Source organism: Rhinopithecus roxellana, chromosome 19, assembly GCF_007565055.1.
Source record: "Rhinopithecus roxellana isolate Shanxi Qingling chromosome 19, ASM756505v1, whole genome shotgun sequence".
Classification (NCBI taxonomy): Eukaryota; Metazoa; Chordata; class Mammalia; order Primates; family Cercopithecidae; genus Rhinopithecus; species Rhinopithecus roxellana.
Window position 1 is genome coordinate 77327013 of NC_044567.1, and position 24756 is coordinate 77351768.

The 24756-nt window shown below is 52.8% G+C and overlaps 1 protein-coding gene across 2 annotated transcripts in view; it reads right to left on the bottom strand.

The window, feature by feature from the left end:
• SCN4A (sodium voltage-gated channel alpha subunit 4) overlaps positions 1-24756 on the bottom strand; it is a 51312-nt gene that overhangs the window by 21242 nt on the left and 5314 nt on the right. For both annotated transcript variants that reach the window (XM_030923974.1, XM_010380023.2), the window contains exons 2-12: positions 12998-13664; positions 12796-12914; positions 12580-12669; positions 12165-12293; positions 11606-11697; positions 8434-8766; positions 6890-6953; positions 6512-6653; positions 4878-5087; positions 4081-4234; positions 1616-1854 (exon numbers count right to left, since the gene is read on the bottom strand). In XM_030923974.1, coding sequence (XP_030779834.1) covers positions 1616-1854; positions 4081-4234; positions 4878-5087; positions 6512-6653; positions 6890-6953; positions 8434-8766; positions 11606-11697; positions 12165-12293; positions 12580-12669; positions 12796-12914; positions 12998-13270 — 1845 coding nt within the window. In that variant the 5' untranslated portion in view covers positions 13271-13664. The remainder of the gene's footprint in view (positions 1-1615; positions 1855-4080; positions 4235-4877; positions 5088-6511; positions 6654-6889; positions 6954-8433; positions 8767-11605; positions 11698-12164; positions 12294-12579; positions 12670-12795; positions 12915-12997; positions 13665-24756) is intronic.

Here is a 24756-nt window from a genome sequence, read left to right on the forward strand (position 1 = left end):
GCAGGAGTGGCACGCATGGCCCATGTGTGTGTAAGTAAGTGATGGAGGCAAAGGTCAAGCCATAGGGCTGAGGTGGGTACAACTCTGAAACCCGTTGCCATCCATTTCTGGCCTTGTGACAGTGGGCAAGGCACTTCACTACTGGGAGTCCCAACCCTGTCATAACATTCAACATTTGCAGGGCGCTCTGTGGTTCACTTTGTGACCTCATTGGCATCCTGATCTCTACAACATTGGGAGGGATTCTCACACACATTCCATGCATGAGCAGTTAAGGCTCAGCTAGCTGGGCAGCTAGCTGGCATCACAGCACCCACATGGGAACGAGCCACATCTCAAACCTCAGGTGCTTAGTTCAGCATCCTGCCTCTATGCCTACAGCCTGTCCACAGGGACCAGTCCCAGGATCCTGAAAATCTTGGCAGACTCAAAGGTCTAGGGCAGGGACCAAAAGGAGCAAAATCAATGAGAAGATGACCAGAGCTGCCCCTGCCAACCGTGGACATGGGGTCTGAGGATTGCACAGTCCCTGAAAGCTCCCTGGGCACGGCTCCCCTCCTGCCAGGCACCAGCTGCCCTGGGTCCACAGCCTGCCCGGGCACATGCTGAGCCCCTCCCAGAGGCTGTTCCTGGCCACAGCAGGTGCCAAGACAGCAGCATAGTGTGGGCAGGGGCTGGGCAGGCGGGCAGACCCGGTCCATCACGCACATCCCAGCAGCTGTGCCATGAGTCCAGAGCATGCCCTTGCCCCTCCAGCCTGGCCTGGCCACGGCTGCCTCGGCACCTCTATGGGACAGAGGTGCCTGCCTTGAAGGCTGGGGAGCCCAGGGTTTGATGCTTGTGCCACCCACCCAGCCCCGTTTCTGTCCCAGACCCCAAATCTTACTCTCCCTGGCTTCCCCTAACCTTCAGGGTTGGGGAGTATCTCGCCCATTTGCCGTCCTGGAAAAATTGCAAAGAGAATTGGGAAGGGTGGGGCAGGGCTAGAGGAGGAGGCGGCTTTTCCCTTTGTCAGGCTCCTCTGGGGCTGGCAATGAGGTGATAATGCTCCTAATGGGCCTGGATAAGCGGGTGGATCAGCGGTGTCAACAATAGTGGAGCAGGAAAGGGCTGGAGAGAGGAGAAGCCTGGCCACATTGGAGAAATAGGTGAGGGCTGGGGGAGTAGGCCCTGGAGCCCACTGGTCCTGGGTAGCCAGGGCTATAGGTCCCATTGCCAGATCCCTTGCCTCCTTTCAGGCCCATGACAACTTCTGGAAGTGGACAGACTTGTCAGCTAGCCCCTTCAACCCTATCTCCACACTCCCATTTCCTTACCCCTGCTTCCAGGGCATGGTCTGGATCCCAGATCCCCAAGAATCCAGACCTTAAGAAGCCCAGCGCCTCGCCCCCATCTCCCTGCCCCCAAAGTCCTGAAACCCCAGTTCTGTGTGCCATAGATCACCCCAAGTACCCCCCACATCAACTAATGCCCCCCATATGCTGGGAAAATCATCCCAGCTGTTCGCATGTGTCCCCCACCATGCCCCATATTTCCACACAGCCAGACAGCTCCACTGGGCTCCACCCGCTCCCATCCTGCCTGTGAATGATCCCTCTCCCCCGCCCCTCCCTACCAGGTTGCCCACGGTAAGCACGTGGTCGAAGTGCTCCGTCATGGGGTAGTGTTCCATGGCCATGAAGAGGGTGTTGAGCACGATGCAGATGGTGATGCCCAGGTCCACGAACGGGTCCATGACGATCAGGTGGATGATGTTCTTGAACTTCATCCACGGGACGCAGCAGTCCCATATGAGCACTTTGTGGGCGCATTTGTACCACCATGGTGGGCACTTCTGGTGGGCCTCTTCCAGTTCTGGGAGAGGGGTGGTAGCAGGTACCTAGTGAGGATTCTCCCCTTGCGTGCCCCGGTTCCACCTACCAAGCCCCGCCCCTTAGCGCTCCACATCTCAACCCTCTAGCGCAAGGCCTACTCCAAGTTCCACCGCCTCTTGCGTCACCCCTACTGTCACCTCCCTGTAGCCTCCGCCCCACATGGCTTCACCCCAAAGCCCCGCCCTCTGAGCGCAGCTGGCTCCAAGCTCCTCAGTGAGCACCCTCCAGACCCCGCCCTCTAACCCCCGCCTACAGCCCCACCCCTGGAACCCCCGCGTCCTCAGAGCCCCGCCCCCTACTTCAAGCTCCACCATCACTCACTGCATCACCCTCCGGACACACCTCTCTAAACTCCGCCCACAGCCCCGCCCCTCAAAGCCCCGCCTCCTCAAAGCCCCACCCCCAGCTCCAAGTTCCTCAGCCTCACACAGCGCATCCTCTTGCCTGGCCCCTCTAAACCCCGCCCACATTCCCCACTCCTGAGGAAGCCCCACCTCCTCCCAAAGCCCCGCCCCATAGTGCAGTAACTCACAAGCCCACCTGCTCAGCAAACCCTTCCCCAAGCCCCACCTTTCAATGCCCTGCCTCAAGCCCCGCCCTCTTGGCTCACCCCACAAAGCCCCACCCCTCAGGGAGCGGGACAGGACGCCCACCCGCTGCCAGAGGCCCAGGGCTGCGAGCCTGGCCTGTGAGATGCCCTAATCTGTCTGGGTCTGAGTTCCCAGGGACAGGTGGGAGGCCACTGCAGGGGCTTGGGTTCCAGCCCCATGAGCTGCTGGCTGGTGCCACTCTGCACGGACAGATCCCTTGGGGATGCACTGTCGGTAATACCGGCCCCTCCAAAGTGTCCCCAGCTGGTCCATCCTTTCCCACTAGAGTGGCCTTCAAGAAATATCCCCTGTTCTTGCCACCCCAAAGCCATGAGTGCTTTGTAAGGACCGTGGGACGAAGCTGCTCCTCCTCCTCCTGGCCTTGGCTGGCTGTTTGGCTCTGTGGAAATCTGGGGCACGGTGGGGACACATGCGGAGTGTCCTTGGCCCAGGCATGATCTCACTTACTCATCACGGCAGGTAAATATAATCAGTGCCTCCAGGTAAATACAATAAGTGCCTCCCATTTCAAAGACAGAAGAAAACGGACTGGAGTGGGTGGCAGCCCCATGGAGACCCTGGATTCATGCCAGGGAGGGTGGCTGAACCTCCCCCCACACCTAGCAATTAGCACACTGAGTCTCACTCAAAGCCTCCCCAGTCTGCACCTCCACCCCTACCCTGTGCTTCTGCAGGTGCCCAAACAGGGTCTAAGGCCCAAAACTTCTCACAGTGGTCCCGGGAACAGCAGGGTGGAGAGGCCTCCTCCCCCAGCATTCCCTGGGCACCCTCTGGCAGGGCATATGGGCACCTGGATACCTGTCATACAAGGTCAGGTGACATGGTGACCTCTAGAGATCTGCAAAGCCTTGCAGGCCCCCAACTCCCCGGCACAAGACAAGCCGACCTGAGGAGGGAACCAGATCTCTCTGCGTCAGAATTCCTTTATTCTATTGTCCCCCTTTCCTGTGCTTCCTCCTTCCCTCCTGCCTCCTGACTTCCCTCCCTCTCATCCATCCATCCATCCGCCCACCCATCCGTCCGTCCATCCATCCATCCATCCATCCATCCATCCATCCATCCATCCGTCCATCCATCTATCCATCCATCTGTCGTGTTGTGTCTATTCACCCTCTCTCATCACAACATCCTTATTCTTCCGAGATTCGGCATGTGACACAGGGACTGGGGAGTCTGTCACTCTTCTTGGGCAGAATTTGACTTTCAGCCTTTAACTTTTATCCAGAGAACACTTGAGGAGCAGGATGTCCAATTTCCGGAACATTGGGCCTTCTGGTTAGTATTATTAGCCTGTGCTTCCCATTGGGCAGCCCCCAAGGCCCTCCCGGAAGTCCCCAGTTCCCACAGCAGCCTGGCCTTGCAGCTAGAACTGGGCCAGGTTAAGACAGGACTATATTTATCACAGCCGTTTCTTCTACGCCAATATTAAGTTACTGTCCTGAAGCTGGTCCAGGCAGGCCCCACCCTGACCTCAGGGGCCTGAATGGGTAGAGGGGGCACAGGGCACTCATTTTTCATGGCATCCCTGTCCTCCTGAATCCAGTCTAGCCAGGCTCCACCCTACCTAAGTGGGCAGGGGGGCACAAGGCACTCACCTTCCATGGCATCAGAGATGCCGCTGTCTCCGCTGCTGCTCTGCCTTGGGGCTCCCTTCTCCTCTGGTGATGTGTCCAGGCCGCCATTGCAGTCTTTGCCATGGGCTGGGTCCCCATCTGCCTCCCCACCTTCCAGAGCTTGGGCGGCCTTGGCCTGTAGACCAGCAAGAGTGACGGGCAGGAAGCCCAGCTCTGAGCCAGAGGGATGGACTAATTGACCCTCAGAGCTTCTTCCAGAGTCCTTCAGGGTGGCAGCCCCTCTTCCTGTCCTATGTCAAACTTAGTGCAGGTGGGGGAGGGATCAGCCTCCGTGGTGGTGGGGGTGACAGGGTAGGAACCAAAGTGACTGAGGACCCTCTGCCCTGAAGACCCTTGACTCTGATCCTCCTACTAACCCTCCACTTGTTGACAGAATGAGAAAATGGTCAGCCACTCCCTGGGGCTTCATTAGGACCTACCCCTCCCTCAGTATGGACTCTTCCATTACCCAGAAAGCATCACAAAACCAGAAATATTTGAGCTGGAAGAATATTTCAAGTTTAGCTACTCCAGATTCCTTGTTATAGACAGGAAAACTGAGGCACAGAGCAGAGAAATGCTTTTTCTACTGCTTGGATCCCCCCACCTCCCTGCCACCAGCAAAACTCCCAGCCCAGGGCCTTCTGCTTCTTCTGCCTCAAAACCCCTACCCCCGTGCCCTCCCTCATCCTCAGCCTCCCCAGGGAGAAGCCAGTGGCAGCCCCGGCTGAGGGAAGGTAGAGCCCTGGCTCCTCTATCTCCTTTCCCTGAGTCCAGACCTTCTCCAGCTCCTCCTGGTGCTTTTTGAACTTCTCGAGCATCTGCTGAAACTCCTCCTCTTTCTCCTTATCCTCGGCCAGGGTGGCCTCGTTCTGCTCGGCATACGCCATGGCCACCACGGCCAGGATCAGATTGATGAGGTAGAAAGAGCCCAGGAAGATGATGACCACGAAGAAGATCATGTAGGTCTTACCAGCTGCTCGAAGGGTCTGGGAGCAGAGGGAGAGGAAGTGGAGGGGTTCTATGATATCCACCTCCTTTGACCCACTGCCCCTTTCCATACATCCATTGCCCAGATGGGTAAGCAGAGCCCCTCCCTCACAGAGCCTGGGGAATTGATGGCTGTCATTGGCATGCTGAGCCATGTTCTGGGGAACTTCAAAATATCTACTTGGGACTCAAGGGTTTTTGGTCTTCTGGCTTGGAGGAGGACAAAAGCCAGGCATCCTGAAATCAGAGAGCCAGGACAGAAAATTGGTGAACATGGGTTTGGGGTCAGCTTGAATTCTAGCTTTGCCACAGTGCCTGGCACCTAGTAAGAACTCAACAAATAATAGCTATTATTATTATTATTTAATCAATTTATTTTTTTTTTAGACATAGTCTCGCTCTGTTGCCCAGGCTGGAGTGCAGTGGTGCGGTCTCGGCTCACTGCAACCTCCACCTCCCAGGTTGAAGTGATTCTCCTTCCTCAATCTCCTGCGTAGCTGGAATTACAGGTGTTCACCACCAAACCCGGCTAATTTTGCATTTTTTGTAGAGACAAAAAATGGTTTTGCCATGTTGGCCAGGCTGGTCTCAAACTTCTGACCTCAAGTGATCTGCCTGCCTCAGCCTCTCAGTGTGCTAGGGTTACAGGCATGAGCCACTGCACCCAGCCAGTAGCTGTTATTATTTTTGTTATTGTTATCAACACCATCAATGTTAGAAACATCGTCAGGCATCAGAAGGCACTGTCCTTCCAGACTCAGCCTACCTTCCCTGCAAACAGCAGAAGCCAAATAAAATATGGGCAGCACTGAATTTCTTTCTTTCTTTTTTTTGAGATAGAGTCTCACTCTGTCACCCAGGCTGGAGTGCAGTGGCGTGGTCTCGGCTCACTGCCACCTCCACCTCCCGGGTTCAAGCAATTCTCTCTTCTCAGCCTCCTGAGGAGCTGGGACTATAGGTGCGTGCCACCATACTCAGCTAATTTTTGTATTTTTAGTAGAGATGGGGTTTCACTATGTTGGCCAGGCTGGTCTCGAACTCCTGACCTCGTAATCCACCTCCGCCTCCTCAAATGCTGGGATTCAGGCGTGAGCCCCCGCGCCCGGCAGGCAGCACTGTATTTCTAAGCTGTCCTACTGGTTCTTGTGAGGCCTAAGGGTTCCTGGGCTTGTGCCTGCACTAGGCCCAGACCTCATCTCTGAAAGCAAAGGTGTGGAAAGAATTAAAGCCATGGCTTGGCTCGGGACAGGTATCCAGTTTCAGAGAGCGCAAGCTCCTATAAGGGCACTGTGGGAGTCCATGAGGAGATGGCCCAGTTGAGGGGTTGGCCATCCTGCGGTAGGCCCCATCAGACCCTGAAGAGGCTGCAGGGATGGAGGGGGAGTGGCTGTAGGGTTGGGGGGCAGGGTTGGGGCAGTTGTACCAGTTGGAAGAGGTTCTCCCAATAGTCCTGTGTCATGAGGCGGAAGAGAGCCAGGAAGGCCCAGCTGAAGGTGTCGTAGCTGGTGTAGCCATAGTTGGGGTTCCGCCCAGTCTTGATGCACTCATAACCCTCAGGGCAGTGCCTAGGGATAGGACAGGGGGCTAGGTTTAGGGTAGGAGGAGCACTCCAGCTGGGGACAGATGGGGGCCCCAAGGGAAAAAAATCCATCAGTTCTGCCTGTGTCCCCCAAACAGAAAAGCATTCCATCCATACCCGTAGGTTTCCCTGCACTCCCATCCACCCCAGGTCCTTGTCTCAATCAGCTCCCACCTTCCAAGACCCCTGGGGCACATTTCTGCATCCCTTAGCATCACTCACCCAGCATCACTGCTGTTCCCACAGAGTAGGGCATCGTTGGAGCCCTCCAGGAAGTAGAAGTTCCCTTTGGGAGTCAGAGGCCACAGAGGAGGCAAGTCACCCACATGGACACAGTGCGAGCACCTGAGCCCATTGCACACCTGTGGACAGGTCTGCGTGTACCACATAAACCAAATGGATGTTCCCTGGCTGCCACTTCCCCATCCTTTAAGGACAGCTCCAAGTTCCAAGGTCTCTGGGTAGGGACTTGGCAGGGAGCTCAGCTGCAAGCACTGTCAGCCCAGTGCCCAGTGTAGGCGAAAAGTCAGGACGCAGCAGCAGCACAAACAGGGAACGTGTATGTGTGTGCATGGGGCTATTGTGTACCTGTGCAGGGCACCTGAGTGAAGGGTGTGTGGGGGCTGGAATCCACGTACCAGGGTGAGAAGGGGTACCTTTTCCTAATTTGCAAGAAGGCACTATGTAGACTAACAGTGGCTGTGTGAGAATGTGTGTGTTTCTGGCATGTGTGCCTGTGAAGATGTGAATAGGATGTGGGTGTGTGGGTGGGTGAACGGTGACCCTGCCAGGGTGTGAGCATGTGGTGTGATGAAGGAGGACAGGGGGTGCACAGGTTAGGGAGTAGGAACTATAGACTTGCTTTGTCTAGTGAGAGCTTCAGGATTTTTCTTTTTCTTTTTTTTTTTTTGAGACCAAGTTTCACTCTTATTGCCCAGGCTGGAGTGCAATGGCGTGATCTTGGTTCACTGCAACCTCCATCTACCAGGTTTCAAGCTATTCTCCTGCCTCAGCCTCCCGAGTAGCTAGGATTACAGGCACTATGCCCAGCTAATTTTTGTATTTTTGGTAGAGACGGAGTTTCACCTTGTTGGTCAGACTGATCTGGAACTCCTGACCTCAGGTGATCTGCCTGCCTCGCCCTCCCAAAGTGCTGGGATTACAGGCATGAGCCACCACGCCTGGCACTTTAGGGTTTTTAAAACAGTTTGTCATTTGTTGTTGCACTAACCCTTTGAGGAAGGTATTGTTATCTTGATTTTATAGGTGAGGATTCAGAGGGCTAGGGAGATCAAGTGACTAGTCAGAGGTGACACAGGCTGCGGAGTGCTGGATTTAAGCTCAGGTCCTTGCCAGCCTATTTGTCTTGTAAGAAGTGGAGGCAGGGTGGGGTGCGGTGGCTCACGTCTGTAATCCCAGCACTTTGGGAGGCTGAGGTGGGAGGATCAGGAGTTCGAGATCAGGAGTTCGAGACCAGCCTAGCCAACATGACATAACCCTATCTTTACTAAAAATACAAAAATTAGCTGGGCCTGGTGGCACATGCCTGTAATCCTAGCTACTTGGGAGGCCGAGGCAGGAGAATCGCTTGAAGCCAGGAGGTGGAGGTTACAGTGAGCTGAGATGGCGCCATTGCACTCCAGCCTGGGTGACAGAGTGAGACTCTGTCACAAAAAAAAAAAAAAAAAAAAAAGAAAATGTGGGAGCAGAGGCTACCCTAGGGACTGTGACAGGATCCCCTTTGCCTGTCCACTTTCCATTCTTACCTTCATCATTGATGTAGGCATCCCAGTCAAAGGTATCATTGGTGGCCCAGCTTGCATGGCTGTTCCACGTGTCGTTGGCATACCATGAGTCATTGCCATACCACATCTCATTGCCATACCATGTGTCATTGCCGTACCACGTGTCATTACTGTACCACGTGGTGTTGGTGTCGTTGAACGGCGGGGGCCAGCGCACACACTTCTGCCTCAGGTTTCCCATGAAGAGCTGCAGTCCCACCAGTGCAAAGACGCTCAGGCAGAAGACAGTGAGGATCATCACATCCGACAGCTTTTTCACCGACTGGATCAGGGCCCCCACAATTGTCTTTAGCCCTGATGGCAGAGAGGGCAAGGATATTGGCAGGAGGCAGGGCAGGGTGAAAACAGCGCCCCCCCAGCCTCCACCACCAAGCTTTTTCCTACTCCATCTCCAAGGCTTGACTTACTGAGCACCACTACTTCCCTGAAGCCTTCTGAAATTAACCCCACCCTTCTCTGATCGCATCCTCAATCTGGAGCCTTCAGATGGCCGCAGATACTCAGCCACTAGGAGAAGGAACTATAAAGACCTGATGGGCTGTTGCCTGACCTATAGAGCAAACAAAGGCATACAGTGGAGCTTAATACATGTCACTAGGTTAACGCTCTCAAAGTGTGTTCAACAGAACACTAATCTCCCATGCTGTGCCCTTAAAAAGCAGGGGGTTGATAATGTTTGGGAAAAGCTGCGCTCTAGATTCTGCTCTTGGAGAGTCATTATGTAGATGATCCTATCAAAGGCTCTGAAAAGTCCTGCAGAAATAAACAAAAACTTTATTTGTATTTATTTATTTAGAGACAGAGTCTCGTTCTGTCACCCAGACTGGAATGCAGTGGCATGATCTTGGCTCACTGCAATCTCTGCCTCCTGGGTTCAAGTGATTCTCCTGCCTCAGCCTCCCGAGTAGCTGGGATTACAGGTGTGTGCCACCACACCCAGCTCATTTTTTGTTTTTTTTTTTTTTTGTATTTTTAGTAGGGATGAGGTTTCACTATGTTGGACAGGCTGGTCTCAAACTCCTGGCCTCAAGTAATCAACCTGCCTCAGCCTCCCAAAGTGCTGGGATTACAGGCACGAACCACCTCGCCCGGCCTATTGAACAAAAACTTTAATCTCACGTACCCTTAACATATTTGACCATAGAACCCTTTTCCTTAAAATGCCTAGTAACATCCAAGGAACAGCAGAAGCTCTAGACTGACCTTGAAACATCATTATATTCTTTAGACAGACAAAGGCATAAACGATGCTGAAAGAATCCCAGGGCAGATTCCCATCACCTATGGAAGAGCCATAACTTCTTCCTTGGGCCTAATCATAGTGCCTCTTGCGTTAATATGACTTCATTTCCTTTTCTTATCCTGATATGGAAAATAAATGCTCGGCAGCCTCCTTATAAAAGCCCTCCTGCGCCCCGAGGATGCCGGCAGCTGGCATAGAGGAAAGGCAACGCCGTCTTGCTCAGTGGCCAATGTACAGTGTGGAATTTTGGAAATGCTTCCTCTCCTGGGTCTCACACCTTCCTCGGCTGCAGTCAGAGGGCTTTAGACTAGAAGAGAGCTCAGGTACTTTCTTTCTTTTCTCTCTTTTTTCTTTCCTTCCTTCCTTCTTTCTTTTTTTGATATAGAGTCTTGCTCTGTCGCCCAGGCTGGAGTGCAGTGGTGTGATCTTGGCTCACTGCAACCTCCGCCTTTTTGGTCCAAGCAATTCTCCTGCCTCAACCTCCCAGGTAGCTGGGATTACAGGCACAATCCACGACGCCCAGCTTATTTTTGTATTTTTAGTAGAGACAGGGTTTCACCATGTTGGCCAGGCTGGTCTCGAAGTCCTGACCTCAAGTGATTCACCCATCTCGGCCTCCCAAAGTGCTGAGATTACAGGCGTGGGCCACCACACCTGGCCTCAGGTACTTTCTCACATTAGGATTTAACAGTTTCCCCTCTTCTGAGAGCCTGATCTCTATCCTTTTTCTTTTTCTCCTTTACTGGGAGAGAATCTCCAGTTTCTCCACATGCTCTTGTGCGGGTCTGAATGATCAGATTCTATTGATCACATGCTTCTTGATGCATTACTTTGGAATTGCCCTGGCCTTATTGCCCAGCAGGTGCCTGCTGTGTTCCTAATTGAGCTCTCAGGGCTCTGACTTTTCCTCATGGAGTCCTTTTGTGTCTTTCTCTGCTCTGCTTGGTCTGCTTATTTTATTGAGCACACGCATATATATCACAAACCATGGGTCAGGGACTGTGAGGGCCTTACAGATATTAAGGCATTTAATCCTTACAACAATCTAAAGAGTGGTACTATTAGTCTTCATATTCTACAGATAAGGAAACTGAGACATGGACAGGGTGAGGCACTTGCCCAAAGTTAAAGTTAGGAAGTAGTAGAGGTGAGAATTGAAACCAGGCAGTCAGGCTCCAGAATCTGTGCTTTTTTTTTTTTTTTTTTTTTTGAGACAGAGTCTTGTTCTTTTTCCCAGGCTGGAGTGCAGTGGCAAGACTACAGCTCATGGTAGCCTCAATCTCCTGGGCTCAAACTATCCTCCCGCCTCAGCCTCCCAAGTAGCTGGGACTATAGGAGAGCATAACCAGGCCCAGCTAATTTCTCTTCTTTTTTTTTTTTGAGATGGAATCTCACTCTGTTGCCCAGGCTGGAGTGCAGTGGCATGATTTTGGCTCACTGCCACCTCTGTCCCCCAGGTTCAAGTGATCCTCCTGCCTCAGCCTCCTGAGTAGATGGGATTACAGGTGCACACCACCATGCCAGGCTAATTTTTGTATTTTTAGTAGAGACAGGGTTTTGCCTTGTTGGCCAGGCTGGTCTCAAACTCCTGACCTTAGTTGATCCACCTGCCTCGGCCTCCCAAAGTGCTGGGATTACAGGCGTGAGCCACCGTGCCCAGCTGAGTCTGTGCGCTTAACAACCTTGCCATGCTGCCTCTCAAATGCCTATCCTTCCAAGTAGAACTCCTTCTGCCCTCTGGTCACACGGGCCCCTCTGTATCCTGGCTTTGCTGTGAGTTCTACAAAAACACCAGCCTGGGAGTGTTGTGACACTGAGTCAGGTTCCAGGCCTGCGTGTGGTACGGGGGTCTCTCGGCTCAGGCAGAGGGTCCCTGCACCTCCCCAGTACCTGGGATGACCGTGATGGTTTTGAGGGCCCGCAGCACCCGGAAGGTCCTCAAGGCTGAGATGTTGCCCAAGTCCACAAACTCTGTCAGGTACCTGGGTAGGGGGTGGAGGGGGGTGGGAACTGTCAGAGGCTGGGGTGGGTGGTAGGACAGAAATCAGGGCTTCTCCAGGCCTGGAATGAGGATTCTCAAGAAACTGGGGGTACCACAGGGTCTGGAGGGCAGGGAAGACACCCCAAATCTCCCCTGGGAGCCCAAGACTTGGGAAGGACAGTGCAGGAGCTCTGGGGGAGTGGGGATGGCAAAGATAGCCTGGCTCGCCCAGCGGGTGAGGGCCCATGGGCCTGTGGGTCAGGGCTGCCTCATGTGATTATCAGGAGTCCATCAGGAAAGCTCTGAGCCAGACCCTGAGAATGGCAGTTTCTAGAATTGTGCAGCTCCCTATCTGCACAACTGACCAATGTCCCCTGCAGCCCTCAGCCCAGGCAGTTGCCCTCTTTGAGGCCTGGCCCCGTCCCCTCACACACTCCAGCCTCAGGATGTCCTGGGGCCCCTGCTCACGCCATCATGATGACGCTGAAGTCCAGCCAGTTCCAGGGGTCCCGGAGGAATGTGAAGTCGTCGACACAGAAGCCTCGGGCCAGTATCTTGATGAGGGACTCAAAGGTGTAAATCCCCGTGAAGGTGTACCTGGGGGGGTAGAGGACCAGCCAGGGCAGACATGTCACCTGGGCAGGGGTGAGTGTGGCAACGACAGACCCCAAGAAGGGAGGGACACAGAAATGAAATATGCCACTCAGGTGGCTAAGGACACTAGTGAGTGATAGTGTGGCCACCCTGGGGGCTCAAGGTGCGAATGAGGGTCACGGTGACAGTGTGTCTCCCTGAAAGACAAGAGCAGCATCACACAGAGGTGCAGACACCTGAAACGGGCTGTGTCCCAGGGCTGGGGAGCTCAGGGAGCAGGGAGACTTACTCCACATTCTTGGACCAGGGAGGCGGGTCACTCATGGTCATGAAGACACAGTTGGTCAAGATGGTGATCATGATGAACATGCTGAACAGCGTGGGGCAGGGTCAAGGAAAGTGAGGAAGCAGCTAGGATGGGAGGTGACAGAGGGTCTCCTGGGCCAGAGCACCCCATCTCGCCCATCCCTAACCCCTTCCGCTTCTCCCGTCTCAGGCAGGATATGCGTGGATGAGCACCTTGATGGCCCCGCGCCTGACCAGGCTGAAGGGGCTCAGCAGGTAGAGAGCGGGTGTGGCGGAGAAGCGGAAGATGGCCTTGCCCTTGTTGAGTACGATGAAGGTCTAAGGTGGGGAGAGAGGCTGTGAGGCCCGGGGACAGACAGATGGACTGCAGACAGACAGAGGGGGCCCTCCCAGGCCCAGACCTTCTTGTTGCTGTAGTAGGGATCCAGGTCCTCCAGGGGGATGCCGATGACCTCTGGTGGGGGGTCCCCATAGATCATGGGTAGGTTCTTGCCAGCCTCCAAGTCACTTCGTGGCTTCCGTTCGGGCTCCTCGATCTCCATCTGCTTGTTCCGCTGCAGCCGGGCTTCCTCCTCCACCGCCCGCTGTTCTATGGCTGCCAGGGACTCCCGGGTGAAGGGACGCAAGCACTCAGGGCCCAGAGGCACCAGGGTGCACAGAGATGGTCTGGCCATCCTCGCATCCTGGGCTCACAGACCAGGAGAGTGGTGGGTGGCCAAGGGAGCTGCAGTGCACAGCCCCGGAGTGCTAGGCGGCCGCCCCTCCCTGGGCCGGCCGTCCACTCCTCACCTCCTGCTTGCCCAGTGGCTGAGCCGGGGAGGTGGGCGTGCAGGCTCTGTTGGGACTGGGAGATGTACCTGCAAGGCCCAGGTGCTGCTGCTGCACGGGTGCTGGGCACAGAACATCACCCCTGGCCCCACACCACGCTTTCCCCAGCAGTGGCAGGGGCCGCCCCCAGGACCGACGGCAAACCAACCAGATTCTTTGTGGCCTTGGGACTTGGGACCAACACCCTCGTGCCTTCGACTGCCTCCTGGGCTCAAGCTCTGGGAACTGTGTGGCTTCAGCCTAATGGGACAGAGAGAGAATCACAGCTGACTGTGCTCAGTTGACCTCTGGATGGGCCAAGATGAGGGGCCTGGTTGGGGGGTTAGCCCAAAGTGGGACTGCCACAGGGACTTCATCCTGAGGGCCAATGTGGATCCTGATATTGGCCACCTGGAGATGTAGGTGGAGACCATGAAGGTGGCAGCCAGGCTCCGTGCAAAAAGGTTGCTATGATTGATTAGTGATGTCTGCCGGGGCGCAAGGAGGAAGAATGTGGTGCCTCAGCCTGTATTTGCCATCCCTGGCCTGGAGGGAAGGGAAAAGGAAGATGGGGGTGGGTGTGGATTCCTCTTTCCTGACCTTTGGAGTACTTGGTGTTGGGCTGGGAGAGGGAAGAAGGAAGGGCCTTGGGCCCGGCAGAGGTCTCCCAGCGGTTCCCTCCCACTGCCCTGGGGGACCTAGCCCACTGGGCAGGCAGGGGGAACTGGGAGAGGAACATTGAGTCTGGAGAGCTGCAGATGCTAACATGGAAGAGAAGGACATACAGGGAAGGTCACAGGGACAAGGAGATAGACAACTCCAATGGTGGGGGCAGGGCTAGAGCTCCTGGGGACTGCTTTTGGCTGGTGGATGCACATACTGGATGGGGGGAAGGGGCACCCACCAGGAGCCTTTGATGCTTGTGAGCATTGTGTGGACTGGGGCCCACCTGGCCCCTCTCCCCTGCCCAGCCCTCCAGAGCCCGTTCCCTGTAGAAGGGAAGGAGGATCACTTATTGCAAATGGCCCTGGGGGAATGATCACATCAGCAGGCAGTTGCAGAGAGACCCCTGCAGCCCAGCCACACACAGCCACCATGAGACCCACATGGACAGACCTGGAGCCACTCTTGCACCACAGAGACCTGGACAGACCCCTAGAGACTCCCAAAGCCACACCTGAGGGTGGCCCTCTCCCAGTGGACCTTAACCCCTGCAGCAGCGCCCCCGCCCTGGTCAGCACAGGCACTTCTCAGGCTTGATCAACGGGTGGGGAGGGTGGCCAGGGAGAGGCCAGAGTCATTGGGCAGAGCTGGCCACGCCTCCATGCCTGGCTTCCCAGCTGCTCCCTACAGCACCAAGGGAGTCGTGTTTCCACGGGGATGACTCTGCTTATTCCTGCCAACCCTGCCCTCAGCTGCTCATTGGCCCCCATCGTGAGCGTGCATGTGCACGTGCACACACACTTTCACACACAGGCACACGCATGCATACCCGGCCTGGAGCCACCCCTCATGCAGACCTTCCCAGCAGCATCTCACAGCTCTGTCGTATACCTTGCCACCTTCCTCCCCATCACCCACCGCACATACACCTCCACATGCTGCTTGTCACTACGCAGAAGATGCCAACCAGCCAGGTTGCTTTGAAGAGACCCCAGGGCTGCTGTGCACCCACCCAGTCCACAGTCCCTGCTGCGACGATCCTCCTGTCCTGATACTGCTCACTCTCTTCATTACAGGAGCCCAAGTAGGGCCACAAAAGCCCACAGACACATAGTCTGGCTCCCAACCCCAGCACTCGAGGAAATGACTCTCACCTGAGTCACCAGAGCTCCCCAGGGGACAGATCCAGTGTTTTCTTCCCCACTGGCCCTCCTGAGCTTCCCACACTGCTCATCACCTTTCTTCTTGGGAGCAGGACATCACCTGCGCGTCTGGCCACTCTCCCCAGCTCTGCTCTGGGACCTGCCCCTTCCCTGCCCCTGGAAGATGCTTCTTCTCTGGGGCCTGTTCTGCAGCCTGTTTTTTTTTTTTTTTTGCACAGCACCCTTCAAAATGTTCACTTCCTCCTAATTTCCTCTTCTCCTAGGTCTCCATTACCCCTGAGGTCTGGCTGTTTTGTAATGTGAGGGAAAGAATGTCCTCACTGGTTCCACTTGTTAAAGCTGGCTTTGGTTGGTGGTTGCCCGAAGCATCTTGGTGGTAGATCTGGCCAGTTCCACACCCTACTGAGGCTCCCTCTCCAGTGTCACTGCCCTTTCCACCCTCCATCCCTCACCTGCTCTGTTCAAATAACCTCCCTGAGTGGTGACATGCTCCTGTAGTCCCAGCTACAGAGGCAGGAGGATCCCTTAAGCTCAGGAATTCGAGGCTGCAGTGAGCCATGATGATGCCACTGCCCTCTAGCCTGAGTGACAGAGTGAGACCCTGTCTCAAAAACCAACTGAAAAAACCCCTCCCACTGGGCTCTCCCCTAGACTACCATAAATATTTGTAAAATCACAAATTTCACCCCTGCTTAAATATTTAATGGCTTTCCACTGCTTAAGAGTAAGTCCTAAGCCCTACCCAGGGCTCCCAAGGCCCTCCATGATCAGATCCCTACCTCATCGCCTACCCTTCCCCCATCCTCTTGCCATGCTACCTCCATTTTCAAAAATGGGCCAAGTTATTTCCCACCCTCCTGCCCTAACCCCCATGCCTTTGCTTGTGGTTTGCTCTCCTCCCAGAGCACCCATCTTCTTTGTCTCCCTGGAGAACTTCCATTCATCTTTCTAGACTCAACCCACACAAAAACCACCTCCTCCAGGAAGCCCTCCTGGGTACCCTAGCCGGGTGGAACTCTCCCCTTGTTTGTGTCACCAGCTCAATAAAAGTTTAGCAAATGAATAAGTGAGTGAATTACAGGGGCACTCCACCTTAGCTCTTTTCTCCTTTAAACACACCCTGAACCTAAATCATAGCCAGAAAAACATATCTCCTCTGAAATCACCACTTCAAGCTCTCCCCTTGCCCCTGCCACCTCAGCTCCTGGCTCAGGGGCCCAGTTGCTATAATCTTTGGGCACCTTCAATTCTTTGACCCTGCACTTTCTCCCTCTCCATCAGACTGCTTCTGACTTCACGTCCCTCCTCATCTAGCCTCACTTAGAAGATCATCATTCTGTTTCCTCCTCCACAACTCCCAGGGTATGATCGCTTTCCTTCTATCACACTGTCCTGGGGAACCCCGAAACTGCATGTCCCCAGCTCTGTTTTTCCAAAGTCAGCCCTGAGCTGGAGAACTGTGGCTGGGGAAATGGTATGACCAGGTTGAGCTCATCTTAAATTCATGGTCACATACTCTGGGTTTGTCCGCAATCCTGCCAGCCCTGTAGTGTGGATTTTTCTGGTAGGCTCACTTTTCCACTTTTTGAAAAGAACTATTTCATGCCTTCTCCTCTTTCCTCAGACCTCCACACTCCTCCCCATGTGCCTCCTAGCTGATGGTCTTCCCTGGGGAAGGAAGAACCACCACACATTGTCAAATCCACCGAACCGTCTCCCCATCCCACCTCGTCTTCCTCCATCCTGTTAGAATAATAATAATAAGCAAGAGTCAGGCTTTCCCGGGGCTCAGGACCTCAGCCCCTCTTGCTTCTCAAAGACCTCTCCAGGTGTCCTCTCTCTACGGCCCATCCACCTCTCCCCATCTGTGAACAGAGTCTAGTTTCCCCCACTTTAAAAGCAATGGCAGTGGTGACAAAACTCCCCTCCTGGCCCCACACCTCCCTGCATCTATTGCCCTATTTTCCTGTTCCTCTTCAGAGTAAAACTTCTTGGAAAGTGTCTACACCAGCTGTCTTGACTTCCTTACCTTTCATTCTCTCTCCAATCCATTCCAACCTGGCTTCCCTTTCCCTCAACTGAAACTACTTTTGTCAAGTCACTAACACCCTCCCTGCTGCCAAGTCCAGTGAACACGCTTCTGTCCTCAGCTCCATACAGCCCAGTTGGCCACAGCCCCTTTCTGGAAGCACTCGATTCTTGCAGCCTCCATGGAAGCTGCTCACTGTTTACCTTCCACACCCCTGGCTGCTCTGTATCACTTTCCTCTGCTTGTCCTGATTTCTCTCCCCAGTCTCTAAGGTTTTTCAGGGTTCAAGCTGGTTTGGGGTGGCATCATTCCTATGACTACAAACCATGTCGTGGGGCCAGGCACAGTGTCTCATGCCTATAATCCCAGTGCTTTGGGAGGCCAAGGTGGGAGGATCATTTGAGCCTAGGAATTGGAGACCAGTCTGGGCAACAAAGTAAGACCCTGTCTCCACGAAAAATAAAATAATTAACTGGGTGTGATGGTGTGTGCCTATAGTCCCAGCTATTCAGGAGGCTGAGGCAGGAGGATCACTTGAACCCACGGAAGTGGAGTCTGCAGTGAGCTGTGATTGCGCTACTGCACTCCAGCCTGGGCAATAGAGCAAGACCCTGTCTCTAAAAATCAATAAATACAATAAAATAATAATCAATTATAAAATAATAAGTTCATGAATAAAATAATAGTCATGTCATGGGAATGGGAATGTGATAGACGTCTCCCTTGAAGTCCAGGCTGGTATATTCAACTGTCCCCGCACGGCTCCACTGGGATGGCTCACACCCTCCCAACTGCAATCAGACGTTTGCATTTTCCACTGTTCCACCCAGGAAATGGCATCACTGCTATTGGCTGCTCAAATCAAAAATAGGGTGTCTCCCTGAATTCTCCTTTTCCTTCACCTTCCACACCCAGCCTGTCCAAAGTTCTATTAATATCATCTCCAACATACACCTATACTTGACATTTTTCCATCTCCCTGGGTCCATACCACAATAGTCTCTTACAATAGCCTGTTTCCTGCTATCTGCTTTTGCATACACGCCCTCCGAATCAGGCCCCTAAAATAGCCATGAATCTTTTAAAAACAAAAACTAGTCATGCTGTTTCTCCTTTTAAAATTATCCAGGCTGGGCGCAGTGGTTCACACCTGTAATCCCAGCACTTTGGAAGGCCGAGGCAGGTGGATCACCTGAGGTCAGGAGTTCAAGATGAGCCTGACCAACATGGTGAAACCCCATGTCTACTTAAAATGCAAAAATTAGCCAGACGTGGTGGTGGGCAACTGTAATCCCAGGTACTCAGGAGGCTAAGGCAGGAGAATCGCTTGAGCCTGGGAGATGGAGGCTGCAGTGAGCTGAGATCATGCCACTGCTTTCCAGCCTGGGCGACAGAGTGAGACTCTGTCTCAAAAAAATAAAATAAAATAAAATATATATAATAAAATAAAATTCTCCAGTAATTTCTCGTTGCACTTAGAGTAAACCTAACCTTACCATAGTGGCCTCCCTGGCCTGGTGATTGAACCTCTCACCTTTGTCTCCTGATCTGCCCCTCCAGTCCCACTGGCCTCCTTCCAGCTCCTTGACCACTGCGCTGGCTCCTGCTCTTGGCCTCCACCCAGCTCCTGCTCCCCCTAGGTCCCTCTTCCCTCTCCCCTTTCACGTGGATTTTCCTTCTCATCCCTCTGTGCTAAGCTCAAACGTCCCCTCTTGCAAAGGGCCTTCCTTCTCCTTTACTTCCTGTGACAGACCCTTGTATTTTCCTTGACATCATATATCATAATTTGTAATCACTTGCTTATTTGCCTTATGTATTTGTCTGTCACCCTCAGTAGGCTGAAACGCCAAGAGAGCAGCGACTGTGTCTGTCTTGGTTGCCTTGCCCAGTCCCAACACTGTGCACACAGTAGGCACTTAATAAGTGTCTGTTGAATGAATAAGCGAATGGGGCTTTGGATACAGACCTTTCCAGGGATAAAATGGATTCTGATATGTTTCGCTGATTCAGTCATTCATCTACCCATTTATTCATTCTGTTTGTGGGCTGGAAGCTGAGCTGGGCATGAGTAGGACAGAAAGCTGCCACAGCTGACAGTCCTGGGGGAGGTAGACGTGGCACATGGCGGCTGAGACACAAGGAGATGGCAAGGCCTGCCCTCAAGAGGGGAGTTGACTGTGTTTTGGGAGTTTGAGTGGATTACTTCCAAGTAGGGGGAGGAAAGATGTGGCTTTTCGGCTGGGCCTCAAAGGATGAGTGAGTTAGGAACACAGGGAAGTGGAGGGGAAGGACATCCCAGGGGGCGAGAATAACCAGAGCAAAGATAGGCAGGACACAGGGAACTCCCTCATGTATAGCACAGAAGCTGTTTAGGGGCTTGGGGGCAGGGAAGATGGTAGCTGGGCCAGGGCTTGCTGCAGGCCTGAGGGTCTGGATTTCAACCTGCAGCCTCGGAGAGCCCCTCACAGGGCAGGTGGGCTGGGGTGGCGCCATCATTGGCAGCATGTGTGGTCCTCTGGTCCACACTTTCCGTGTGTCTAGAATAGAGAGCATGAGTTATGCTGTTTCAACGGGCAGCAGTGGGGGAATGAAAGGACGTCTGGGATGTATGAACAGTGACTTCCTGGCAGGGACAAAGCACCAACAAAGCCCCAGGAGATAAGTCAGGCGATGGGCTGGCCATCTCCATGTGGCTCCCTAGGCCACAGGCAGAAGTAATGGGGGCCAAGATGACAGCTCCTGCTGTCCTTCCACTCGCCTCCACCCCCGAGTTATCCCCTGAGATGTGGCAGTTGAGGGTCTGGGGGAGCTCCATGCAACCTCCTCCCAGTGAATTTAAGAATGCTGGAGTCTGTTGGGCATGGTGGCTCACGTCTGTAATTAATCCTAGCTCTTTGGGAAGGCGCGGGAGGAGGACTGCTTGAGTTCAGGAGTTCAAGACCAGCCTCGGCAACATAGCGAGACCCTGTCTCTACTAAAAAATGAAACAAATCAGCCGAGGATGGTAGTGTGCGCCTGTGGTCTCAGCTACTCGGGAGGTGGAGCGGGAGGATCACTTGAGCCACAGTGAGCTATGACTGTGTCACTGCATGCCAGCCTGGATGACAGAGTGAGACCCTGTTTCAAAAAAAAAAAAAAAAAAAATGTTGGAGTCACAAGGACTTGAGAGCAGCAAGTGCAACTCCCTCATTTTGCAGATGGAGAAACTAAGGCCCAGAGAGGACCAGAACCCACCCAGAGCTCACATATTTATTCATTCAACAAACATTTTCTGAACACCTGCTACAGCGTGCTGGGCTGTGGTCTGGGTGCCAGGGCAGACCGCAGTAGTGGCAAAGTCCCTGTCCTCACTGAGCTTGCATTCCAGAGGGAGGGAGCAGGCGGTAAATAGGGAAGCAAATAAGATAATTTTAGAGAGTGATAAATGAGAAGCTGAGCCAAGACTCAAACCCAGCTCCCCGGTAGCCAGGGCTGGAGTCCGTTTCACAAGCGAAAAGTCCCATGGAACCTCCGTTGAAATGGAAGTTTGGGTGGAAGTGGTGGGCAAATTCAGGCCATCCTGGGGGCCTGGAAGTGGTGAGCTGACAGGGATGCGGGGGGAGGGGTTGGGAGTCAGAGAGCCAGGCTGGGGCCAGCTGTCTTCGGGCAGGGAGCCGAGGCTGAGGACGCTGGAGGGCGAGGCAGCTCTTCTCTGGAGTGGGTCCAGCCCTGCATTGTCTCTCTCTGTGGTGCAGCCAGATCGGAACACCCAATTCCAGATATAGTCTGATCACAGAGGCCTTTTCTCCCTGGCCTGGACACACTTTATGTTCATTCATTCCGGAATGGCCTCACTTCTTCCGCAGCCCAAACAAAGCTGGGGTTTGCAGTCACTCCTAGGTCTTTTCCTCATGAGCTGAGGTCTAATTAGGTCTTCCCCTTCTTATGCACTGTGCAATGGATTTTTCTCTTTTAAACCCATGTGCACCTCACAAAATAGTAGCATCTTGAATCCAACAATGTATGAAAAGAATTACACACCACGATCAAGTGGAATTTATCTCAGGTATGCAAGGCAGGTTCAACATTTGAAAATCAGACTGGACGCAGTGGTTTATGCCTGTAATCCAGCACTTTGGGAGACCAAGACAGGCAGATTGCTTGAGCACAGTTTGAGAACAACCTGGACAACATGGTGAAACCTCATCTCTACAAAAAGTACAAAAAGTTAGCTGGGTGTGTGTGGTGGTGGCCACCTACAGTTGCAGCTAACCAGGAAGCTGAGGTGGGAGGATCACCTGAGCTCCGGAGGTCAAGGCTGCAGTGAGCCGTGATCACACAACTGCACTCCAGCCTGAGTGACAGAGTGAGACCTTGTTGCCAAAAAAAAAAAAAAAAAAAAAAAAAAAATTGATTAATGTAATCCATCACAACAACAGGCTAAAGAAGAAAGATCACATAATCATATCAATAGATGCAGCAAAAGCATTTGACAAAATGCAGCTCCCATTCATGATGAAGTCTCAGCAAACTAGGAGTAGAGGGAAACTTTCTGAAGTTAACAGAGTGTTTACCAGAAAACCTACAATTAAAATTGCTTTGTTTTTTGTTTGTTTGTTTGTTTGTTTGTTTTTTGACAGAGCTTCATTCTTGTTGCCCAGGCTGGAGTGCAATGGAGTAATCTCGGCTGCAACCTCTGCCTCCTGGGTTCAAGCAATTCTCCTGCCTCAGCCTCCTAAGTTTCTGGGATTACAGGTGTGCACCACCATGCCTGGGTAATTTTGTATTTTTTTTAGTAGAGACGGGGTTTCACCATGTTGGTCAGGCTGGTCTCGACCTCCTGACCTCAGGTGATCCACCCACCTTGGCCTCCCAAAGTGCTGGGATTACAGGCATGAGCCACTGTGCCTGGCCTAACATTGCTCTTAATGGTGAGAAACTCAAAGCTTTCCCACTTAGATCATGAACAAGGTAAGGCTATCCCCTCTCACCACAGCTTTCCAGCATCGGACTGGAAGTCCCAGCTAATGCAATAGGACAAGAAAATGAAATAAAAGGTATTCTGACTGGGAAGGAAGAAATAAAACTATCTTTGTTCACAAATGATGTGATTGTCTAAGTACAAAATCAGAATCAACATGAAAATTTATAGAACTAATCATGATAACAGCAGGGTTGCAGGATACAAGGTTAATATAAATCCAGATGCAGGATTTTACATCTTCCTCTATTTAAGTTCCCTTTGCTCATCCACCTCCAGTCCTCTGAAGGTCAGCTGGATCTTGATTTTTCTTCAGTTCAAGGCCATCCTTCACAGCTGAGTGTCTCTGATCCTATCCCAAATTATTGGCCAGGCAAAAGCTCAGGACAGATCTCCCTCCCTATCCCCATTATATCCTTCTAGAACCTTCCCTCCTGGGACAACTACACTTTTGGTGAGGGTTCTTCAAACATCCAGAAATCTACCCAGCTGAAGTGCATCAGCCTGAAATCCCCAAAGTGGTCTCAGCCATGCCCCTACCAGCCTGGAATATAAAAGCCACTGTAAGGTACTAATATGGTTCGACTCAGTGTTCCTACCCAAATCTCATGTTGTAGCTCCCATAATTCCCACATGTTAGGAGGGACGCAGTGAGATATAATTGAATCATGGGGGTGGATCTTTCCTGTGCTGTTCTCATGATACTGAATAAGTCTCATAAAAATTTGACAGTTTTAAAAATGGAAAGTTTCCCTGCACAAGGTCTCTCTCTCTCCCTTCACCTGCTGCCATCCATGTAAGATGTGACTTGCTCCTCCCTGCCTTCTGCCATGATTATGAGGCTTCCCCAGGCATGAGGAGCTGTAAGCCCAATAAACTTCTTTCCTTTGTAAAGTGCTCAGTCTGGGCACTGTCTTTATCAGCAGCGTGAAAACAGACTAATACAGGTACTCTCTTGGAAGATTGAGAATGAATGTGATCTGGCCCTCACTGCCTTCCCTGTTAACTCCAGGGTACATCCTTCCAGATGCAGAGGTGGCAGGTTGCTTGCTGGCCTTGCTCAGGCACCACCCATCTCCCCTCTTGCCAACCAAGTATGCTCTTCATCTCTGGCAAAGCTGCTATAGCTACCCACAAGGATCTAGCTGTTTTGTTTCTCTATGGATTGGGAGCAAAATGATCAAGTACCATGTGCGGCCAGTGGAGACCCCCACCCCAAGCTTCACCTGCAGTGAGGGCTCAGACTTGGAACTTCCTGGGAATCTAAAACAGACCAGACTTCTTTGTCCTGGCCAAAGACAGCACCGGGCATCCGGGTGGCCCACTTCCCAAATTCCTATGTTCCTGCTATGGCCCAGCTCCAGGAGTGAAAAATCCATCCCTATGTCCCCCAGGTTGTAAGTCTCAAGTCACAACTTTTTCTCAGCTGGGGCAGGTTGGGGGTGGGGATGGGAAGGGGGTAGCTGTATTGTTTCTCTGCCAGCACTTAGGGCCTGGAGAGGAGGAAGTGTGGCCTGTGCCTTGGCAGGCAGGGGCCTACAGGAAGTCACCCCAAGTGGCCCTCTCCTCCTGGCCTGACACTCTGCAGAGGAAATCTGCTCTGACAGACTTTGGAGGGAAGCCTGGAGCCAGGAGCCTTGGGCGGAAACCTCCAGACACTCAGGGGCCCAGAGAGTTCCGGAAACCAATTGGGGTGATGTTGGGGTGGGCTCCTGGGTGAGGGATGGGCAAAGCTGATTGTGTTTTCCATGGGGGCTCACTGGGTCAGAACAAGCCTCCCTGTTTTAAGCTCCTGATTCAACTAGCCTGATAACTTGTTCTACCCAAAGGGTAAGAGTAACAGTGGTGGCCATGTTTATTTCGCACCTACTGTATGCCACGGTTGGTTTCCTATTCAGGATGTATGGGCAGGCCCTCCTTTCATGATCAGCCCCATTCCCTGACAATTTTCAAAGGCTCTCCAAGAACATTGGTTAGTTTTGTTTTTGCTTTTTTTTTTTTTTTTTTTTTTTTTGAGATAAAGTCTCACTTTGTCACCCAGGCTGGAGTGCAGTGGCACGATCTCAGCTCATTGCAACCTCTGCCTCCCGGGTTCAAGCAATTCTGTCTGTCTCAGCCTCCCAATTAGCTGGGATTACAGGGGCCCACCACCATGCCTGGCTAATTTTTGTTGGCCAGGCTGGTCTTGAACTCCTGGACTCAAGTGATTCACCTACCTCAGCCTCTCAAAGTGCTGGGATTACAGGCATGTGCTACTGCACCCGGCCAACTGGTTTGTTTTTCCCCAACTTTCTTCCTCCTCTCCCAAACCTGACCCTTTTCCTCTACCCAGAGTGCTTCTAACAGGTTCCGGTCTGATGAAATAAAAGCCCACAAACATGCTCTTTGGGTTTCAGGCACTGTGACCGCTTCCCACTAACTTCTCCCGGCTCATCTGTCGGCCCCAGAGCCTTTTCTCCCTAAACACAAGGTTCCAGAGTGGGTTTCTCCTCCCAAGTCTGAGCCTTAAGTTAAAAGAATTTGTAAGATGTGGAATTC